This window comes from Pituophis catenifer, unplaced genomic scaffold (genome assembly GCF_029215685.1).
Source record: "Pituophis catenifer annectens isolate HBS135680 unplaced genomic scaffold, rPitCat1.0.hap2 SCAF_2, whole genome shotgun sequence".
Taxonomy (NCBI): Eukaryota; Metazoa; Chordata; class Lepidosauria; order Squamata; family Colubridae; genus Pituophis; species Pituophis catenifer.
Window position 1 is genome coordinate 161,175,845 of NW_027256882.1, and position 20,843 is coordinate 161,196,687.

Consider the following 20,843-nt stretch of genomic DNA (forward strand, 5'->3'; position numbering starts at 1 on the left):
TTAGCCCAGTTAGAGAGTTCTTCCATAAGGCAACATCCAAACACAGCTCTCCAGTGCAGGAGACAGTAAAAGGTATGCTGGTTTAGATGTGCACTGACCACATTTCCAAACCCTGTTCTGCCTCAAGAGTGAAGCAAAAGAGGTCCCCTGTTCATGCAAGAGGCAGAAGGGAGGAGAAAGGCAGGCCAGGCATGTGTTCTCTGGTGCCAGTTACTGGAAGCAGATGATTGCCATTTTTTAATTTTATTTTTTTGCTGTCAATTCTCCAGTTCCACACACTGATCGCTCAAGTATGGATAAGAGAACTGACAGCCAGAGTGGTTCTCCGGCTGCTCTCTCCTCCTCCCACCCACGCAGCCCCATTTTTCCTGCCACCAATGCCAAGAGAAGCAGTGGAGAAGATGGGAAGCCCTGTTTTTTAACTCTTCCAGCCACCCATGGCAAGAAAAATCAGGGAAAAGGGGAAGCAAGTCTTTTTGGTGCTAGCTCTTCCAGTGCCTGAGGATGAGGGAAAAGAGTTTTATTAAGTGAGGTAAAGAGCCGGTTCCCCCTTCCCTCAGTATAATCCTCCACTTGCGACAATTGAGCCCAAAATTTATGTTGCTAAGTGAGAAATTTGTTAATTGAGTTTTGCCCCATTTTATGACTTTTCTTGCCACATTTGTTAAGTGAATCACTGAAGTTGTTCAATTAGTAACACGGTTGTTAAGTGAATCTGGCTTCCCCATTGACTTTGCTTGTCAGAAGGTTTCAAAAGGGGATCACATGACTCTGGGACACTGCGACCGCCATAAATTTGAGTCAGTTGTCAAGCATTTGATTGTAAATCATGTGATCATGGGGATGCTGCAACGGTCATAAGTGTAAAAAATGGTCATGTTACTTTTTTCAATGCAGTTGTAACTTTATATATAAAAAATCAGTGGCCAGGCACCAGAGGTGAATTTTACTGAAGTTTATTGATCCATATATACCACAAATTATACTGAATTATCTCTGCACACTCTAATTGCTGTGAAGTTATTTTTGCCTCTTTTTGGAAAGGATTTGATGCCTTTTATAGAAGATGGCATTGTTTAATTGATGGAACTTGGAACATGCCAAATCTGTCAGACCTTATAGGATGGGTGGAAACAGTGAGAAAAGCAAATCTTCAGTCAGGTGCTATACCATAAAGAGCTTTGTGGACATCTTGCATCACACATAGAAGCTTGCCAATAACAAGTCCAGCTTGCTGAGCAGCAAAACTGAGCACCTGCAACTGCTCATGCCACTGCATTTTGGACTAACTATAGTTTCCAAATGGTCTTCAAGGGCAGTCCCACTTAAAGTGTGTTGCAATGGCCTATATGCAAGGTATAGGAAGGAAAGGGAACAAAGTGTTCCAAATGGATATGAGCAAAGGGCCTTCTGGTCACATCTGCTACCTGCTCTTCAAGCAGGATCTGCAAGTCCAAAAGAGCTCCCATTCTCTAGGAGAGTGCCCCATTCAGGACTGAAGATGGAAAATCTATGGCCACCTGAAAATTAAGGAACATGGCCACTCAGTCACATGTGGGTAGACTTTAATTATGTTCTTTCCCATCAAGACAAGCACTGGGACAAAACCATGACAGGATCAGAAATATTCCCTTCTATCATTATCATTTGGTTGATCAAGGGCTGAGATACATAGCTAGTTATCATCAGCATGTTCTCCCTGCTATCACCACCAACTGGAACTAATCATGGAGAAAGGAGATGAACCACTGCAAACTTATACTTTCCATTCAGAAAAATATACCATGATTGATAGTATCAAAAACCGAGAGACCAAAGAATCAGGACAATAGCACCACACCATCCCTTCTCTATTATAGGTAATCCTCAAGCATGATCAATTTGAAACCACTTGAAGCTACAACTCTCTTCCAAAAAAGAGAGGTTGAAGACTGGATAAAGTTGTCCCATACTGTTGGGTCCAGCAATGGCTTTTTGAGGAGGGGACCCACCACTGCCTCCCTGAAGGCAGGAAGAACTAACCCTCATTCAAGGAAACTTTCACTACCATATGGATCCAATCACAGGCCAACTCCCAGGAGGGATATAACATATATAGTATTTGTATCTGTATTTGTTGAATTATTTCAGAAAAGTATTCAATGAATACCGTGTACAAAGGAATTCAAGCATATGTCAATATACTGTATATACAAAGTACTATGCAATACCCTAAATACATACTCTGCTTTCTTTAATTGGGTTCTGATCATTCCTGTTCTTCTAAGGATCTTCTAAAATTCCACAGAATTTTAGAATTAGTACACATTACTCTTTGTATTATTTACTTCAATGTGATCATATGCAATAATTCAAAACACATTTGGACGACTAAAGAAATACATTTTTAATAACCATTTGATTTCAGATAATTAAGTTTAAAGTTTGCTCTTATTCATTGTATAAATAGTAGAAACAATGCCTTTCTTAAAGCATTATAATAAGGATTCAGGTTCTCAAGAAGCACATCTAGCATTTCATCCCTGGAACCATTAATATGCTTCATTTTCTACATAATTTATAGTATAGCACTTTGAAATGAAGAGCTGTGGGTTTAAACACTACTACTGTTAAATACAATGGTTAAAACAGAAGATTCCCACCTTACATTTCTATCAGTATTAAGATCCTATGCATTTATACAGATTTAAGTATTTTTATTTTTTCCATTCAATCATGCTTGATTGTTGGAGACTGCCTGGCCAAGTACATGCAGTTTTCTTGGCAAGGTTTTTTATAAGTTGTTTGCCATTGCCTGCTTCCTGGGCTGAGAGAAAGTGACTAGCCCAAGGCAGCTGATTTTGTGCCTAAAGGGCACCACAACTCAGTCTCCTGGTTTCTAGCCTGATGTCTTAACTAGTACAGAAAATTGCTTCTCATTGTCGGAAGGCAATGCTTCTTTTTCTTTTTTTCTTATCTTTCCTTCCCTTTTCCCTCCCCACTCCTTTCCTATTTACTTTGTACTTTGTATTTTATATTACTTTACAACTCAATAAAAATGTTAACTGGGGGGGGGCAAGAAAATTGGCTCTCATATTCTTCTATTTACAAACATTATTTCTCACATTTCCTTCAAAGAACAGGAAGCATATGTAGATCTTTCTACTGTTTTATATTTTTATTTATTTATTTTGTCAAGATATATTTGACTTTTTGGGTAAAACAAACTAAAATAAGGCTACTGATCCAAAATTGTCCCAAGTTTCATTAGGAAATTCTGAACCTGGATCACCACACTTAACTCGACATTTAACTACTGTATTGAAGACACTGAAATTACAATCCTAGTTTATATGACATAGGGCCAGCAAGTTTCCCCATGTACTGTATAATAGAAAAGTTGCCAACTGACCCACGGAGGGAGACACAGGATATTGTACTACCTATATTGGCAGGTTATTGCTTTTCCTATTAAATAATGTAGTTTATTTGAACCTGTGCAGCCACTTACCATCTATTTTCTAAGAAGCCCTTTGAGATCTATGAGGGGACAAGAAACATTATTGGAAATACAAGACATGCTTCCAGAGAGTGCTTTGCAGCATTCTGAGTTCCCATTCATTTAATAATAATATAAAAAGGGCAGGGAGCTTGGGTTGAAAAGTGTCAGCAGGCATAATTTTCTGAGGCCTAAGGAACAGTTGTCTTACACCACAGTATGTGAGGCTGCCTGCAGTGCCCAAAATCATTTTTTGTAGCTTGAAGTATTATTTTGTAGGCCATGAATTTGAAAAACTATTATATATCTACTACTACAACTAATATTAAAATATTAATTAGAATAGTGGTTAATGAAAAATGCTGCAGGCTAAATGATTGAAAAATTATTTTTACACTTTTTAAAATGCAAATATATTAGCGTTCAATGACCCATCATGTTAGTTTCCTTTGTACAGCTAGTCCTCCACTTACGACAATTGAACCCAAAATTTCTGTGGTTAAGTGAAACATTTGTTAAGAGTTTTGCCAATGTCGTAACAATGAAAAACGGTCAAAGGTCACTTTTTTCAGTGCCGTTGTAACTTGTGACAGTAACTTTGTAACCTGTCACTAAGTGAACCATTGTAAGTCGAGGACTACCTGTAGTTCACCCTTTTATTGTACACATTATCTAACAAAGCATCACATTTGGGAAGAGTCTGCAACCTGATTTATAGCATGAGCAATTTATGTTATCCCAATGTGTTGTGTATCAGTGTATAAGCAATATCTTTCAACATGTGAAAAGTGCCCCTTAACAAGACTAATTTCATTTCTTCTTTTCTTGAAAAATGGGCGCTTCACTGACAGGAGCAAGCAAAAGCTTAAGCACTGTGAACGCCAATCCCTCTTCTTCTTTTTTTTAACACCTTCTTTGCACTAACAGGTAAGAGAGAGAAACTATAGCGAAACCACTGAATCGGTGGCCGGATGCCAACCCCCATTTCACCGATTCCCAGAAAACAGCTCAAGCGTCACTAGCCGTTACATAACGCTTTCATTAAATGGAGGCAAAAGCGGAACCTCGCTTTCCACATCCGAGCTAAAATGGCACCACATCCGTCACTTTTTGCTAAGGCCCATGAGCTCCGTCATCCCCCATTGGCCAATTTAAGGCCGTCCGCGTCCCTCATTGGACTAGGCAGGTTTCCGCCTCCCTGTTGTTGCTGCCCTTCGGCTCAACGCTTAACCGCTCCGAAAGGCTTCTTTTCCCTCAACTAGGCTCTCCGTAGCCGCTGCGCGTGTCATTTCCTGCCCTGTCTCCGCCTTCTTTTCCTTTTCATGAAAACCTCGCGCGGCCTTCTCGAGCTCCGATTGGGTTACAAGCAGGTCGGTCACGAGTCAAGCGGTAGGATTTCATCATACGCGCGAAGCTTCCGAAACTTCGCGCGACAGCCGATTGGCAGACCGCGACGTCAGTTAACTCCCTCCTCTTCGTCCTTTCCTCGCCCGTGTTACTCGAACGCTCGGTCGAAGCCCCACCTCTCTCCATGGGGCGGAGCCTCGCTCAGAGGCGTTTCCTGGAAGGGGTGCCACCACCGAGCTCTTCGTAATCTGTTTCAATTTTCTTCCTTCCCCACCCCCCCACACTACCACCACCATCACCATTCCCGCTCCAAGCCCCGCCTTGCTTTGCTTGAATAGTCGGAGGACACGTCATTCACCGCTAGTACCGCCTTCCGGAGCTTCCTTCAGGCTTTGTGATTGGCCAGAGCGGCGGGAGGCGTGCCCTTGGGCTTGGGCCGTGTCGGCGCAGCTCCCTCCCTTCGCCAACCCTTTGGCGGTCACCGGTGGGGTTAGGCTGCCTCGTCACCGACTTCGCTGCCCCCGCCCCGCCCACCCCTCCGGCACCACTTAGGTTAGCCTTCCCCGTCAGCCAACATGAGCGGTAAGGAAGGGACCATCGTGGCCGGGCGGGGGGCGCCGCCTTCTTTCTCTTTTTCCCGCCCCGCCCAGCCCAGCCCCCCGGGCGGGGGGGAGATCCGAACGGGGGAGGGGTAACGATTCTGGGGAGGGGAAGCCGTGGTAGGGGAAGCCTTTTGGGGGAGGGGCCCCGAGGAGGGGAGCGGGGCTTGCGATGGAGGGTGGAGGAAGCGGCCATGGGAAGGGAGGGCAGCGCTGCCTCAGGGAGGAGGAGGATCGGGCGGGACCAGGTGGGGGCTGGAATTTCTCCGCTGGAAAGAAGCGGCGGAGCCGGATGGATCCTCCGTCTACCTCTCTCCGGTGTTCCTGCCCGAGGTTGGGAGGGAAACGCAGGCGAGGCCGGAGAAGGAGGAGGAGGAGGGAGGAGGAGAGAAAGTAGCAAGGGAAACGTTAAAAAGCCTCTCTGTGTATGTATATGGTGTGTCCCGTCGTCGTCCCCCCTCCCCATAGTCCACTATCCCATTCCCCCCTCCCCCCCACACCCTTGGATCCTTGCTTCGAAGCCGAAGGGAGAGAGGAGAGAGGGCTTCGGGCCATGTGCAAAGTGGAAGTGGGGGGGGAGGGGGGCCCAAACTTGCAGTTCCGGAGAGGCCCTGTGTTGGCTTCCCAGGAAGGCCGGAGGCACTTCTGAGAAACGATAAGGCCTTGTTTGGTAGCGTGCCCAAAATATGAAGAAATCCACCCTTTGCTTCTGCTCTTGGGAGAACGAGAGAGAGAGAAAGAAAGAAAAAAAAGGGGGGGGGATTAGAAAGAAAAGAAAAAGAAATGCAAAACCCGCAGGGCCAACTCCAAAAGATTTAGCTAGGCCTACTTTTCTCCCTTCTCTCTCTGATTCCGATGCAAAGGGAGAGGCGTCCTGTGTGTGTGTGTGTGTGTGTGTTTTAATTATTATTAACATTGGCGTGTGAGATGCCGAGATACTTTTAAAAAAAAAAAGCCCTTCGTTGGACGAGGAATTTTTAAAAGTCTGGGATCGTTAAGGTTTGGCACTGGCTTTGCTTTGTGTACACTTGGGTGCAGAATTCCGTATTGAACCAGCTGCAAGTCAGAAGTTTGCATACTCCTACGCCCCTTTGGGAGTGACTCATGCAACTACTTCCCCTTTTTTCCTCCCAGCCGTCACAGAGAGGCAACTGCCTTTTTACCCAGAGAGCCCCCCTCGTAGGCCCTGCCCTGCAGAGAATGAGAGTTTATGATGAAGAGGGCTGCCAAAGTGCAGCTGTTTTTGGGTTTTTTAAAAAATAATAATAATAATAGCAACACTTAAGAGAAAACGAGGATTTTCATGACAGAGAGGTGTTTTTTTTTTAAAGATGTCTAGCCGCCTTAAGACTCTTGTTAGCGGATGTTGCCAAAAAAAAAAAAAAAGTAGTAAACAGATCTCTGGTATTTATTTAATGTGAGTTTCCGAGGCTTGAAATCCGGTTGGTTTCTGCATCATCGGCATGAGGAAGTGGCCAAGGCGGTGAGGGAGAAGGCTTGTAAATATGACGCAATACCGATATCCGCCTAGCAATTTTGATTCGGACCTTCTCCTGGGATGTTTTCTTTTTATGGATGTTTGTGAAGGTGTACTGCAGCAATTAATAGCAAAATCTGATTTGGTCATAAGAGCCCCTCTTTGGATATTTTTATTCTGGGTCTTAACGACAATTCTTCATGATCACTTTGCCCCATTTTATTTTCCTTGTTGATGAACAGTGCGTGATGCTAATGCAGAGTTGCTCTTTAAATTTTAATCATAGTCATTTGTTGTACCTTTATTCAAAGAGATTGGGAAGTAGTATATCATATCCTTTCTCATTCTTTAAGCAGTCATGTAAGATGCTTGGGCTGTTTACTGTTTATTAAAAATGTGAGCATAGGATTTTTGTAGTTACATTTTAATTGCTCACTGGATTACACTATAGTCACAATGCTTTACTTTGTGTTGAGTGTGCCACTTTATTTAGCGTCTGCTGAAGACCTTAATTTTTAAATCTGTATTTTTAAATAAAAAATGCTGGAGATCTCTTGCTGCCCAATACAGTTAGTCCTCAATTTACAACCACAACGGAGCCCAAGATGTATGTTGCTAAGTGACAAATTTGTTAAGTGAGCCCCATTTTACAACTTTTCTTGCCACATTTGTTAAGTGAATCACTGAAGTTCAATTAGTAACATGGTTGTTAAGTGAAACCAACTTCCCCATTGACTTTGTTTGTCAGAAGGTTGCAAAAGGTGATCACATGACCCTGGGACACTGCAACTGTCATAAATGTGAGTCAGTTTTCAAGCATTCTAATGTAAATCACATGACCATGGGGATACTGCAATGGTCATAAGTGTGAAAAATGGTTGTCACTTTTTTCAGTGCCATTGTAACTTTGAATGGTCACTAAGTGATCTGTTGTAAGTCAAGAACTACCTGTATCCTACATAAGATCTAATGCTAATGATACATTTTTAAATAAGGTATGCGCCCTTCTGCTTCCTCTTGAAAGAACTACATGCTTTATATAATTTATTTAACTCTTATTTATTCTTTTTTCTTTCTTATTCTCTAATTTCCATGCAGATCATGATATTTCAGAAGACATGGTTGTTATCAAGACTGAGAAGGTGGATGAAGGCTGCAGTAATGATGGAGGAAACTGTGAGGCCCAGGTAAGAAAGACTTCTGAGGAGAGATGGGTTGAGGGGGGAGAGTTCTCAATTTGCAATAGAAAGATACCTTTGGTTTTTAATATATGTGGTGATGGAATATTCTCTTTTTGTTTGAAAAGGGGTGATTGCTCATTTTTGCAGTTTTAAAAAAACTTCAGTATTTTTGCAATCCTCTATAATTAAAATCACAGTTGAAAAAGTGATGATAATCTGAACAGTTCTTGAGTTAGGGGATGAGTAAATTTAAAACAGGTTAGGTTAACAGATTAACAGAGTTGGAAGGGACTTGGAGGTATTCTAGTCCAACCCCATGCTCAGGCAGGAGACTATACTGCTTCAGACAAATGGTTGTCCAGTCCCTTCTTAAAAATTTCAAGTGTTGGAAGCATTCACAACATCTGGAGGTTAAAGATTCGTCAAAATGTTATTAGTATTTCTGTGATGTTGGAATTTCTACTTTCTCATGAAAGATTGTTGGAGTGTAAAATTGTTTAATCCAAGTTCAAAGTGAATATTTCTGAGTAAAATAGTCTAACCTGAGTGAGGAGGGGTGTTTATTTTATTAGATGTTGGTTGTTGATGTCTTACGTTGGTTAGACCAGTGTGTACAGTCACTGCTTTAGGAGATTGGCAAATCATCTATTAATTGGCTTCCTTCTTGTGCTCCTTCCCAATTGCTGTTGTTTTATACTGTCATTTGGGATGGCCAGATACTTGACTCCTGTCTTGCTCTTTATTTCCTGATAGGAGTCTCAGCCTTCTCCTCTGGCCCTGCTAGCAGCCACATGCAGCAGGATTGAATCTCCCAATGACAACTCTGATGGTTTACAGGGGCAACAGGGAGGCTCAAGTGAACTGGATCTTGCTTCTGCAACTCAAATCTCCCAAAATGCAAATGGCTGGCAAATAATTTCCACTGCTTCTGGAACTTCTGATTCTCCCAAAGATCTGGGGAATAGCGGCAATGAAGACAACGATTCATCATCCAAAAACCGAGCTGCCACCACTGGGCAGTATGTGGTTGCTGCCACCTCAAATATGCAGAACCAACAAGTTCTGACGGGCTTATCAGGAATGTTGCCGAATATTCAGTATCAGGTGATTCCCCAGTTTCAAACTGTGGATGGTCAACAGTTGCAGTTCGCCACTGCTCCCACTCAAGTTAGTGTCCAGCAAGATGCCTCTGGCCAACTGCAGATAATTCCAGGAACTAACCAGCAGCTCATTACAAACAGATCTGGCACAGGCAATATCTTGGCTGCCATGCCAAATCTTTTGCAGCAGGCTGTCCCCATTCAGGGAGTAAATGCTCTCTCAGGGCAAACCCAGTATGTCACTAACGTCCCACTGGCTTTGAACGGCAATATCACCTTATTGCCTGTCAACAGCATTGCTGCCAGTTTGGCCCCCACCTCTCAGTCAGTTACTCTAAGCAGTTCTAGCTCTCCAGAGAATAACTCTCAGCCAGTTTCCGTCACGTCAATCAGTTCCTCCAGTGTGGCTGCGACTCAAGCCAGTACTGCCTGTTTTTTCACCAATGCTAACAACTACAGTACCACTACCACCACCAGTAATTTGGGCATCATGAATTTTTCTACTGGTGGCAGTGTGGGAACAAATGTTCAGGTGCAGACGCCACAGAGGACAAACAGCACTCAGAATGCCGATGCTGTGCAAGTTGCGGTCCAACAAGGACAACAGAAAGATATTGATCAAAACCACCACCACCAGCAGATCCTAGTGCAGCCTCAACTTGTTCAAGGAGGACAAGGCAGCCAGACCTTTGCTTCTCAAGATGCGCTGCAGAACCTGCAGATCCAGGCACTCCCCAACACTGGTCCAATCTTTATTCGAACGCCCACCGTAGGGCCAAATGGACAAGTCAGCTGGCAAACTATTCAACTTCAAAATCTTCAGGTCCAGAATCCGCAAGCTCAGACAATCGCTTTGGCTCCCGTGCAGGGGGTGTCCCTGGGGCAGACGGGGAGCACCAGCACAACACTCACCCCAATAGCTTCTGCCTCTCTACCCAGTGGCACGGTCACTGTAAATGCCGCTCAGCTATCCTCTGTACCGGGCCTTCAGACCATCAACCTTGGGGCCCTGGGATCTGGCATCCAAGTTCATCAGCTGCAAGGGCTCCCTCTCACCATAGCCAATGCCACTGGTAAGTAGGAGGTTCTCATAGTGCAGGGGTGTCAAACTTGCGGCATCACGTGATGTATCGGGACATTTTTTCCCCTTCACTAAACCGGGCATGGGCATGGCCAACGCATGACGCATCCGGCCCATGGGCTGGGAGTTTGACATCCCTGTCATAGTGCATGTTGTTGATTTCCATGTACATTATTTTAAATTGTTATTTAAACCAAGTTTTCTTTACTGAAGGAATAAATTGGAACATAAAGAATAAGTACTGAAGGTTGGACATGAAGAAACAAGCTAAAAAAACTGCATTTCTAATTCTTAACTTTTTCACATCAAGAAATAACTTTTTTAAAAAAAAAATTATTTTAAGGTTACATGAGTCTGTCAAAAGTTAAAGAGGGCTGCCTTCAGAACTTTTAAAAGTGTGGTGAAGAGATACATCTCCTGTAATATTTGCTGTATTTTTAAAAGAAAATTCTGCCAAGAATGATCAGTTACAACACTATATGTTTCTTTGCTGTGCTGTATTTTTTTTTTACTGAGAAATAATGTTCAAGTTGGATTTAGATGGTCATTCACACTATGAATGGCAACTGACTATCACTATGTTCTATTTATCGCTATGTGAAGAGTTAGTCATCTAGCATTATTAGGTACAGTACTGTATATAGAAAATCGAATAGATCCCAGAACCATTTTGAACCACATGCTTGTGGCAATGTGGCAATGTTCCCACTTTGCTTACCTCGGAGTTTCCTTATTTGGACTTACCTTGAGATTTTTGCACTTCAAAGAAAATGTTTAAACATGCTCATAACACGTTTAGGATCCTATCAATATAATTTGATGGAGAAACCACATGTAGTATGTTATGGCAACCATGTGCACTGTGTGGCCAATCCCCAATTTATGTGTGGAGCCTCAAAATTCATTCGGTAGTGAATGTAGTAACCTGCATAGAGGGATAGATTGGCATCTGCTAGACTAACACTCATCCACCTTCCTAGTTGGATAAAATATATGGAAGGAATTTTAAGGCTGTAACATTGTGACACACATTCAGCTATATGGAATAAGGCCATAAGGCAGCAGCTTCTGTACATTTGCATGTCATATGTGAATATTTGAGAAAGGATTGAGTGAATGGTGGATGCGAGAAATTGAAAAAACAGGTCCTCTAGGATCTGCTGTAGCCTTTCTTAATTAGTTACCTTCCAAATGTATTGGAATTAACAACTTTCAGAATCCCTACCTGGCAAATCCCTTGGAGTCAAAATCATAACACCAGGGTCATCAGAGTAAAGAAGATTGAATGAAGAACAAAGTGTGTAAAATATATTATGGCGTCGTGTTCTCCCATATGCCAAGTGATTGGCTCTGCAAAATGTTAATCATATGAGGCCTTTTTTTCCTTCAGGTCTTTATGATTGCATAGTGCAGTGATGGATAACCTTTTCTGGATCGAGTGCCGAAAGCATGCACTTCCAAACCCCCAAAATGCAATGTGCATGCACGGCCCCACACAGGCGACCGTGGCTCCCCGCCACGCACATGCACAGCAGAGACTCTAAGACCTGCTGGCTGGCGGGATGCACGCAGCGGAGCTGAATTGGGGCAACAGCTCGTGTGCCATCAGAGAGGGCGCTGCATGCCACCTGTGGCACACCTGCCATAGGTTCGCCATCATGGGCATAGTGTAACACAAGATGATTAAACCATTAGAGATCATTGAGTCCATAGTTTCCAGAATTCATTTGAAATGATTTATGCATTGATGATTCCCTAATTATTCAATAATTCTGTGGGTGGAAGAGTAAATATTTACAAGTAAACTCTTGTGATTTGAGGATCGCACACACAAAGGGGAAAAAAGATAAGAAAATGCAAGAAACAGTTTAAATGAGGTAGGGGAATAATACATGCACATTGAGTCAAAAGAGCCATTGATCTCAGGATAATTTCTGGATGGACAGTTTTGGACATCCTAAGTTTTTATTCTATGATGCTGAATTAGAACTCAAGCTGATGCTAGAGAATTAAAATAAGATTAAACCTCTAATGGCTGGAAACATCTCTTAATGCTAAGGAATTACTGACCCATGAAAGTAGTACAGAATGTGCTTTTAAATCATTGTGTGGTGTTTTCAGAAGGTCAAACTTTTGTCCTGAAAATGTTTGAAATAGGGTGGTTGAAAGACTAGGCACCCCTCCACTATACTGCAGACTTTGCATGGATGAGGATACCAGAATAAAGTTGCCTTTCAAAGCAAAAAGGGGTGTGGGCAGGAAGATATTTATTTAATTTTTATTATTGATTAGAATATTTGATATTTATTAAGCAGATAGTTAAATATTCACACAATTAAGCAAATGTAAAGTTATAGGGGGCTTCTCATTTTCATTGCGTATAGAATTTTGGATTTGTTCATTGCAGTGTACTTTTTTCCCTTATTTGGACAAATTGCATGGATGTGGCTACTAGTTCTGTTGCTTCTGTGAATGAATATTGTCATTCATTCTTTTACTTGCTTGCTTTATAGCAGTTTCCCAAACCTATTAGCCTGGATAAGATTTATGAGAGATCCAATCTATATTGAGAATATGAGGTTCAGGGAGCTTGCATTATATTACAGGTGTTATATTGTGAGCTTCAGTTATGAATTTTTGTGTTATGCATCAAACATTACAGTTTTGGAATCCAGTGGCTTATTTATGGTGAATTCTACAAATAGAATTTTTAAAATGAAGGAAAAAAAATATTCTCAGCCTTCTATTGTTTATAAAACTTTAATTAGAGTTGGAAACCGGAAGGTGTTGGCTTGTAAGGTTTTCTGAAGTGAAAGGTTTCCCAGTCACAGCTACACCATCCACAAAGGCTTGACCAAAGCCTCAATATGCCTGTAGAAGTTGCCACCATTTTTTTTTTTTAATGTGAGTTACTCTTTGTAGAAAAGCCAGTTTGGTGCAGTAGTCATCTGTAACATCAGTAGTAGTTTGTAACATTAGACTACAAACCAAGAAACCAGCTGGGTCAAAAAAAGCTGAGTGATTTTGGGCCAGTCCCCCACTCAGCCCTAGGAAGTAGGCAATGGCAAATCATTTCAGAAAAGCCTTGCCAAGAAAACCGCAGCAAGTTCAGTCAGTTGCTAGGAAACAACACTGACTTTAGGGCACACAACACATACACACACTACTCCCCATATATTCAGTAAATTTAATCACGTTAACTTTATTTCAGTAATGTTTGATCTCACCCATTTTATTACGGGCCTATCGATTTTGGAGAGAGTGATTGATGGCATATCGTTTAGGGGCCAAGTGCAGTGCTCAGTTTGAAAAGTGTGTGCATTTCTCTAAATGTTTATGTTTTCGGCCTAGTTCCTGCAGTTTTTCTCCTTAAAGACCACTCATAATTCTATAACTGGTACTAGTATTAATGCTGATGATCCTTACAGCACTGATTATGACAAGTTTTAATTTAGCAATGGAGGGTATGCATAATTTTAAATAGATAATTAAAACATGGGGCAAATGTAGGACAGCTATGAACTTATTTTTTAAATGTCTTTAACATTCAGAGTACTGTAAAGATTTACCCTTTAAAATAACTACAAGTAGTCCTCGACTTACAACAGTTCATTAGTGACCATTCAAAGTTACAACAGCACTAAAAAAATGGACTTATCACTGTTTTTCACACGACCATGGCAGCATCCCCATAGTCATGTGAACAAAATTCAAAAATTTGGCAACTGGGTAACAGACTCACATTTATGATGGTTGCTGCGTCCTTGGGGTCGTGTGATCCCCTTTTGCAATCTTCTGATAAGCAAAGTCAATGAGGAAGCCAGGTTCAATTCACAATCCTGTTACTCGCTCAAAACTGTGGTGATTCATTTAACAACTATGGCAAGAAAGGTGGTAAAATGAGGCAAAACTCACTTAACAATTGTCTCACTTAGCAACAGCAATTTTGGGCTCAATTGTAGTCGTAGGTTGAGGACTATCTGTATTTGTGAGTAGAAAGTATACTTACGTTGCAAAGACTCCACATTGAAGATTAAGAACGATGCAATAGATTTGTGTCATTTGTTCTCTAAAACTAGCTCTTGGCACTTAAAACCTGGTGCTGTTTTTTGAAAGAGATTTGATAAAAGACCATGAAAATAATTATGTTTGGAAAGCCTGTTTTGTTTGTTTTAATTCCTACTTTGCATTCATTTTAGAGGATTCTTAAACATTATGTTCTCCAACTGCACTTGAGAACTTTAGAGTTGATGGTTAAATATTGCCTGACTTAAGTTACTGTTTCCTTATATTATTTTTTGAAGAATTGTGTTTTGTAGTATGCTATTTATCAAAGTGGTTTTTGTTTTTGAAATCTCTTGACAAAGCTGTTGATAGACTTCCTCATTAATAGTTTTGGATTAATGAATACTCTGATTTTTTTTCACAGCACTAGTATCAGGTTTTCAAGTTAAGGTTAAAAGCAAAATGACTACATTACTTATTTGTTATTTTTTTAAAAAAACTTTCATTTGGGGGTTGAAGCAATCCAGTTTCTTAATGAGAAGTGAAATTCTCTAGACCCTATTTGCTGGGCTTAAAGTTATATTTAAAATTAAAGTTGTATTTACTAGCAGATCAAGAATAAGAGAAAAGAACAATTAAAAGCAAAGATTTCAAAAATCTTATCACAGGGTCTAGAAACTTACTGTTTAAAAATAGAATATAAAAGTTGTGTTATTTTTCAAAAATATTTTCAAAGCCTTCTGTATCCTTTAGCATTTGCCTTCATGCAGCCTTGAACTTTGCTTTCTATATTTAAGCCTATAAGGCAAACTAAAGGCCAGGCATATATATGTTATATTTTGGGTTTGTAACTTGCCACATGGCCCAAATTTGCACATTAGAGCAACTTCTAATGGTTCATTTAAATATCCCTTCTCTAATTTCCATTGAAGGTAGCAGTATCTCTTCTGTGTTCCAAAATTTAATAAAGTTAAGAAATGATCAGGCATGTCTATAGTACTAACTGATTTAATCATTATACCCTCACTTTCCTAAACCCTCAGGATCTGTTATTTTCTGGGGGGAGGGTAAAAATTATGTGGTGGCACATAATTCCAGTTACCTTGGAATAATTGGGGAGAGTTCAAACATTTCTCTTTACCATGTATCTGTGTTCTTTAGTTAATATAGGTACTTGTAACCTGTAATCCTTAAATCCATTTCTCTCAGTTCCTGAAGCCACTTCTGACAGGCTTGACAAGAAAATCTACAATTAGATTTCCTACAATACTGAGTTGGGAAACAAAACTATAATGCATATAACTAAAATACATTAAAGACAGTTTTAAATACATACACAACCCTTCTCTAATGGAAACCTAGCAAATGATGGAGAATCCAGACCCTACTAATATGGAAAATCTGGCACAGTGCCAACTACAACTACCTTGCCAACTACAACCTTCCTTCACATAAAAAAACAAGGAATGTAACTTTGGGTGCCGAATGGGATTAAGGTTCAACTTTAATTTCTATCCAAGTTCAAATATTCTTGGATAAATTTCCTTCTACTATATTATAAAACACATACAAAATGTATATACAAATCCAGTTCCCTTGAACACGTGTCAAATATATAAAATATACTTGTGTAAAAATGGATGGAATGGGCCTTTTGCTTTACTTGGCCCACATTTTTTTTTTTTTTGCACAATGACTAATTAGGAACCTTTGAGGTAATTGAACTGAGGTAGGAGACACTCTTAAACTGTTACAATAAATCCTTGATTTACCTGACTAATGGTATAGGGCTATTTGTTAAAGCAAAAAATCGATTAACATTTGAAGCCAAAGTAAAGTTGGGTTTTACGCAGGGGCCTAGGAGTGGCTAGAGACCTGTGTTCTTGTCTATTTCAGCAACACTCAGCTCATTTAGTAACTTTGGACCAGTTGCACTGCTTCAGCCCACATATCTCACAGGGCTGTTGTGGGAACAGATAAGGGATGGGAGCATTAGCTATGCTGTCCTGTATAAAAGTAGGATATTAGCTTTTATAATAAGTAGATAATAAATGTTTGTGGTAATAAATTTCACAACTAGTCATACTTTAAAGAAGCATTTTGTCTATTCTAAAACTCCTGCATTGAATGACTTCTGGTTCTAATATTTTGAAAAAGAAAGTATTCTTCCTGTCTACCTTTTCCATAGTAGTCATGATTTTTATACACATTAATAAAGAAGGGTGCTAAAGAATTGAGGCCTTTGAACTATGGTGCTGGAGAAGACTCCTGCGAGTCCCTTGGACTGCAAGGCGGTCAAACCGGTCAGTCCTAGAGGAGATCAACCCTGACTGCTCTTTAGAAGGCCAGATCCTGAAGATGAAACTCAAATCCTTTGGCCACCTAATGAGAAGGAAGGACTCACTGGAGAAGAGCTGAATGCTGGGAACGATTGAGGGCAAAAGAAGAAGGGGACGACAGAGAATGAGGTGGCTGGATGGAGTCACTGAAGCAGTTGGTGTGAGCTTAAATGGACTCCAGGGGATGGTAGAGGACAGGAAGGCCTGGAGGCCTGGGATCGCGATTGGTCGGACATGACTTGGCGACTAACAACTACGGTAGTTACCTTTTTTCTAAGCTAAAGAATTTCACAATTTACTAGTATTTTTTCCTAATGGAAGAAATTTAAACCTCTGGTTTTCTCCAAATGGAAGGCATTTAAACTTTCTTGTACTTACTAAGTTATGGTGCAGGCCCCAATCAGCATATGTGTGAAGTTAGGATTTTTTTGTCCCAATTTACATCCGTTTCCAGTTACTTAACTGGAATCTCATTTTCAGTTTGGTTGCTCATTCACTTACTTTTAAAAGCTTAAGAGTTTAAAGAGCTACCATGTGCTGATACACCCTGATTTAATGATACGGCTAGAAGAAGTTTTACATGGATTGGTATTTTCTTGCCTTTTGTCCGTTTTAATTGTTAGGAAAGAGATATTGGTAGGACAGAGAGATATGCACATTCAAGACTTAGTTGCAATATTGCATATATTATGAGTAAATATAGAAATTAAATGCATGTTACTAGATAATTTCATATTAAATTAGTTTTTAGGTTATATGTGATTCATAGTACTTAAATTTTATGACAGAAGCAGTTAAAATATGGGCAGGGAGACCATAAATAGGGGAACCATAAATGTTCTGTACTTGCCTCTTACCATCAACTTATGTCTATATAATTTATTTAAAAACTCTCTTGCTCAGTGGAATAAATATTGAAATATGCAACTTCTGCATACCTCATGTGTCTAGCAATGCAAAGGATTAGGACTTCCCTTCATGATTCATTCTAGCACTGCAATTTGTAGAAATTCAGTTGCGCAGTCTTGTTTTGAAAAATATTTAACCTGTAAATACAGGTATGTTGAAGGGCTGACATTGTAGTTTTCAGTTTTCTTCTTTTACTTTTTGGTGAGCTGCTGGGTTCCTGCCCCCCTTAATGCACAAGATGCTTGATACTGTAAAGTGCTTTTAAAAAGAATTAAGGGTACATACAGTATTTGTGTATGGAGCTAGTCTAAGCTCCTAGCTTTGTTCTTTCAGTTCGTTGTACAAATATTCAGTCTGATGTTCAGCAGAAGTTGTATCATTAAGCTCCTAGCAAAAACACTTAGCCAAAGCCACACTGTTTTTGCATATTTAATGTTTGTATTTTGGATGTTTGATTCCTTTAATGTTGAAGCTTGGCTTTGAAAGCTATAGTGGCATTTGAATGTGTACCTTGGGTACAATTAAGTGTTTCTCTAATAGATACAATTATGTCTCCTAATAATGTTGTTAGTCTAGATTTTCTGGAAAAGACTGTGAGAAAAAGCTGCAAGCTATCACTTTGGCTAAAGGAAAAGAAAACAAATAGTGTTGTTTTGTGGGATGTGGTTTTTTTGCCTGCATTTGCATCCATTATAGTTTTTCTTGAACTGGATGTCCTTAGGTTCTGTTGAACTAGAATTCCTATAGTTCCCTAGTCATACTGGTTTAGAATGATTTGAGCTGTAGATCAGCATATCAAGAGAACAACAGATTAGAAAATGCTGATCTTTGTGTTTCCTTGTCAATATACACACTAAACATGAGGCTATTGTGCCCCTCCATAATCACCCCTTTACTAATATTTACACCAAGTTCTATGTGGTAACAATTGTTTGTTTATTCTTCGTTACTTTCCATAGGGCCACTCTATGCTTTCAAATTCTTCGAAGTCTTCTGTCAACCTAAGGAAGTTTTTCCTGGATTTTAATCTCCGATGCACTGGTTGTAGGCCGTAGAGAGGGTGTTGCCTAGATGTATGTTGAAACATGTATGTTTCAAACCTCTCTCTGTAGGCTGCTGCTTCTCTGTGAACAGCAAGTAGGGCAATGCTGATAGGTGGTAGATCTTATCTAATGGGGTAGATTTAAGGCATCAGATAATAATTTGCTAGCTTCTTTCCCAGTGTGTGCTGATTTATACCAGACTAGGCAGCCGTATTCTGCCGAATAGCAAAGAGCCAGAACTATTGTTTGGCACCCCAGGTAGAACTCATTAATTTCCTGAGGATGTTATTTTGTTCACTGACCTCCAGTTTAGTGATGGTACAGTGCTGCTTATATGTTAGGGCCCTGTCTAGAGTGACCTCTAAATATTTAGGGCTGTAGCAATGCTCCTATAACATCCCTTTTACCACCTTCAGTGGTAAAAATGAAGGGCTGTCCTGAGAGGATAGCCTGTATCTTGGCTCCCCAAAGTGGCACCACTGCACAACAGTATGCATGATTCTTGGCACTCACCAAGCTCTCTGTCTGTTCAAATGTTTTTGAATGATTTTTAAATACAAATCATATTACTGGAAAGCGAGTAAAGCTTCCACCTCGAGCATAATCTGTATTTCTGTACTTCTGTACCATACCTAAACCACAAAGTTATTCTTTAAAAATGATTTGCATCTAATAACTACATTTATTAGTGACTGGAAACCCCTTATGGACTTTTTGTTGGGAAAAAAAAAAGGAGAAAAAAGCCTTGTGATTTATGCGTTTGATAATTAGAAAGGCTGTAGAGTAGACTATGGAGAGAAGAAAATTATATTGTAACAATATATTATATTGTTAAGGTAAAATATAAAGTATAGCTGTTGTTAAGAAGACCAGAAACCTTGTCTTTTCTTTTCTTGTTTTGCCGTTTTTTCATCTCTTACTTTTCTTTTTGTATTGTCTTTATTTTATTTTATTTTTAAAAAACTTGAGTAAAATTGTGTGTGTGTGTGTGCCCTGTTTCCCCCAAAATAAGACATCCCCTGATAATAAGCCCAATCAGGCTTTTGAGCGCATCGCAATAAGGCCAAGCACTTATTTCAGGGTTCAAAAAAATATAAGACAGTCTTATTTTCGGGAAAACACGGTATGTCTGTCCCAGTACTGACTTTGCCTGTGGTATATGATGTTTTGTGGTTGGCCTTACCCATTCTGGAACCCATTTTTCGGAATGCTCCTGACAAAGGTTTAGTAGGCATCTTTTGAATGCCCAGATGTAACCACTGTTTGGGATTCTTGTCTTGTAAGCATGTTTTATGAAAGGGGATGGCTTAGAGTTGAGATGACTAGTAATTTTACTTATGGGTGCAAATGGCCTCAATAATAGAGCTGTGTAACATTTCAGATTTGAAGGCAGAAAAGCACACTGGAGCTCCTGAAGCCAAACAATTTCCCACATTGTGCAACTGTGGTGGAGGGCAAGCCCCTAATCCTGGGGAAAAGGTCTTTGTAGATTGAAGATGTTGCAGACGGGGTGTTTCTACCAGACTGCTCCAATTCAGCTTTTTTACTTTCAAATCCACACTGCTGCACATCCTAGTAGTTGATACTTTTGGGTTGTGAATGGTTTCCGCCCCCTCTCTATTAATCATTGCACAAAAACAGTTATTTAAAAAATTGAGTACAGAATTTTTCTAATGTGTTCAGTATTAAAAGTATTAGCGTTAGATTGGATTTTTACTCCCAGCTTGTTAAATATTAGGGGACTCTAAATGATTTGGAAACAATTTAGAAGAAGAGCTTCACCATCAGCCTAGGATTCTCCTCTATTTATTAAAAGACTTATTTTCTGTATAAGCCTGGGGGAAATGTAGCTTTAAGAGTTTGCAATCAATATCTGCTATTTTAAAGATTTGATTAATTAAAGTAGGGTGTTTTTTTCCCCCAGGCTTGCACAGAAGTGTAACCAAAGGTGTGAACCTTTAATGAATAGCAGAGGTATTTCTGAATCATTTTGTAAGCCTGCCCAGTTCTACTAAATATTAGCACTTAACGGGATCAATTTTTTATATTGATTTAGCCATACTTTAAACTTGAAGTAAACTACTCCCAGCAGGAGGAGTGTATGAATAATATAGAATTGTCATCCAGCTTATTGATGAGTGTTGATTAAGGAGTCTCAGATAATAACTGCCCTATATTATCATACTGCTTTGATTGGCATATATCGAAATTCCTTGTTTTCATCCTCAATGTACAAAAGATCTGAGAAAGAAATAAAGAACTTTACTTAATTCAATGTTTGGGT

General features: G+C 40.1%; 1 protein-coding gene across 3 annotated transcripts in view; it reads left to right on the plus strand.

The window, feature by feature from the left end:
- The first annotated feature begins 5,322 nt into the window (after positions 1-5,322).
- Positions 5,323-20,843, plus strand: part of SP1 (Sp1 transcription factor) — a 34,275-nt gene continuing 18,754 nt past the window's right edge. Inside the window, exons 1-3 of one of the 3 annotated variants that reach the window (XM_070937915.1) lie at positions 5,323-5,407; positions 8,000-8,088; positions 8,836-10,255. In XM_070937915.1, the coding sequence (XP_070794016.1) occupies positions 5,401-5,407; positions 8,000-8,088; positions 8,836-10,255 (1,516 nt within the window). In that variant the 5' untranslated portion in view covers positions 5,323-5,400. Of the gene's footprint in view, positions 5,408-5,618; positions 5,758-5,797; positions 5,850-7,999; positions 8,089-8,835; positions 10,256-20,843 lie in introns of those variants that run through there. The other 2 variants (XM_070937918.1, XM_070937917.1) reach the window with 2 other exon arrangements.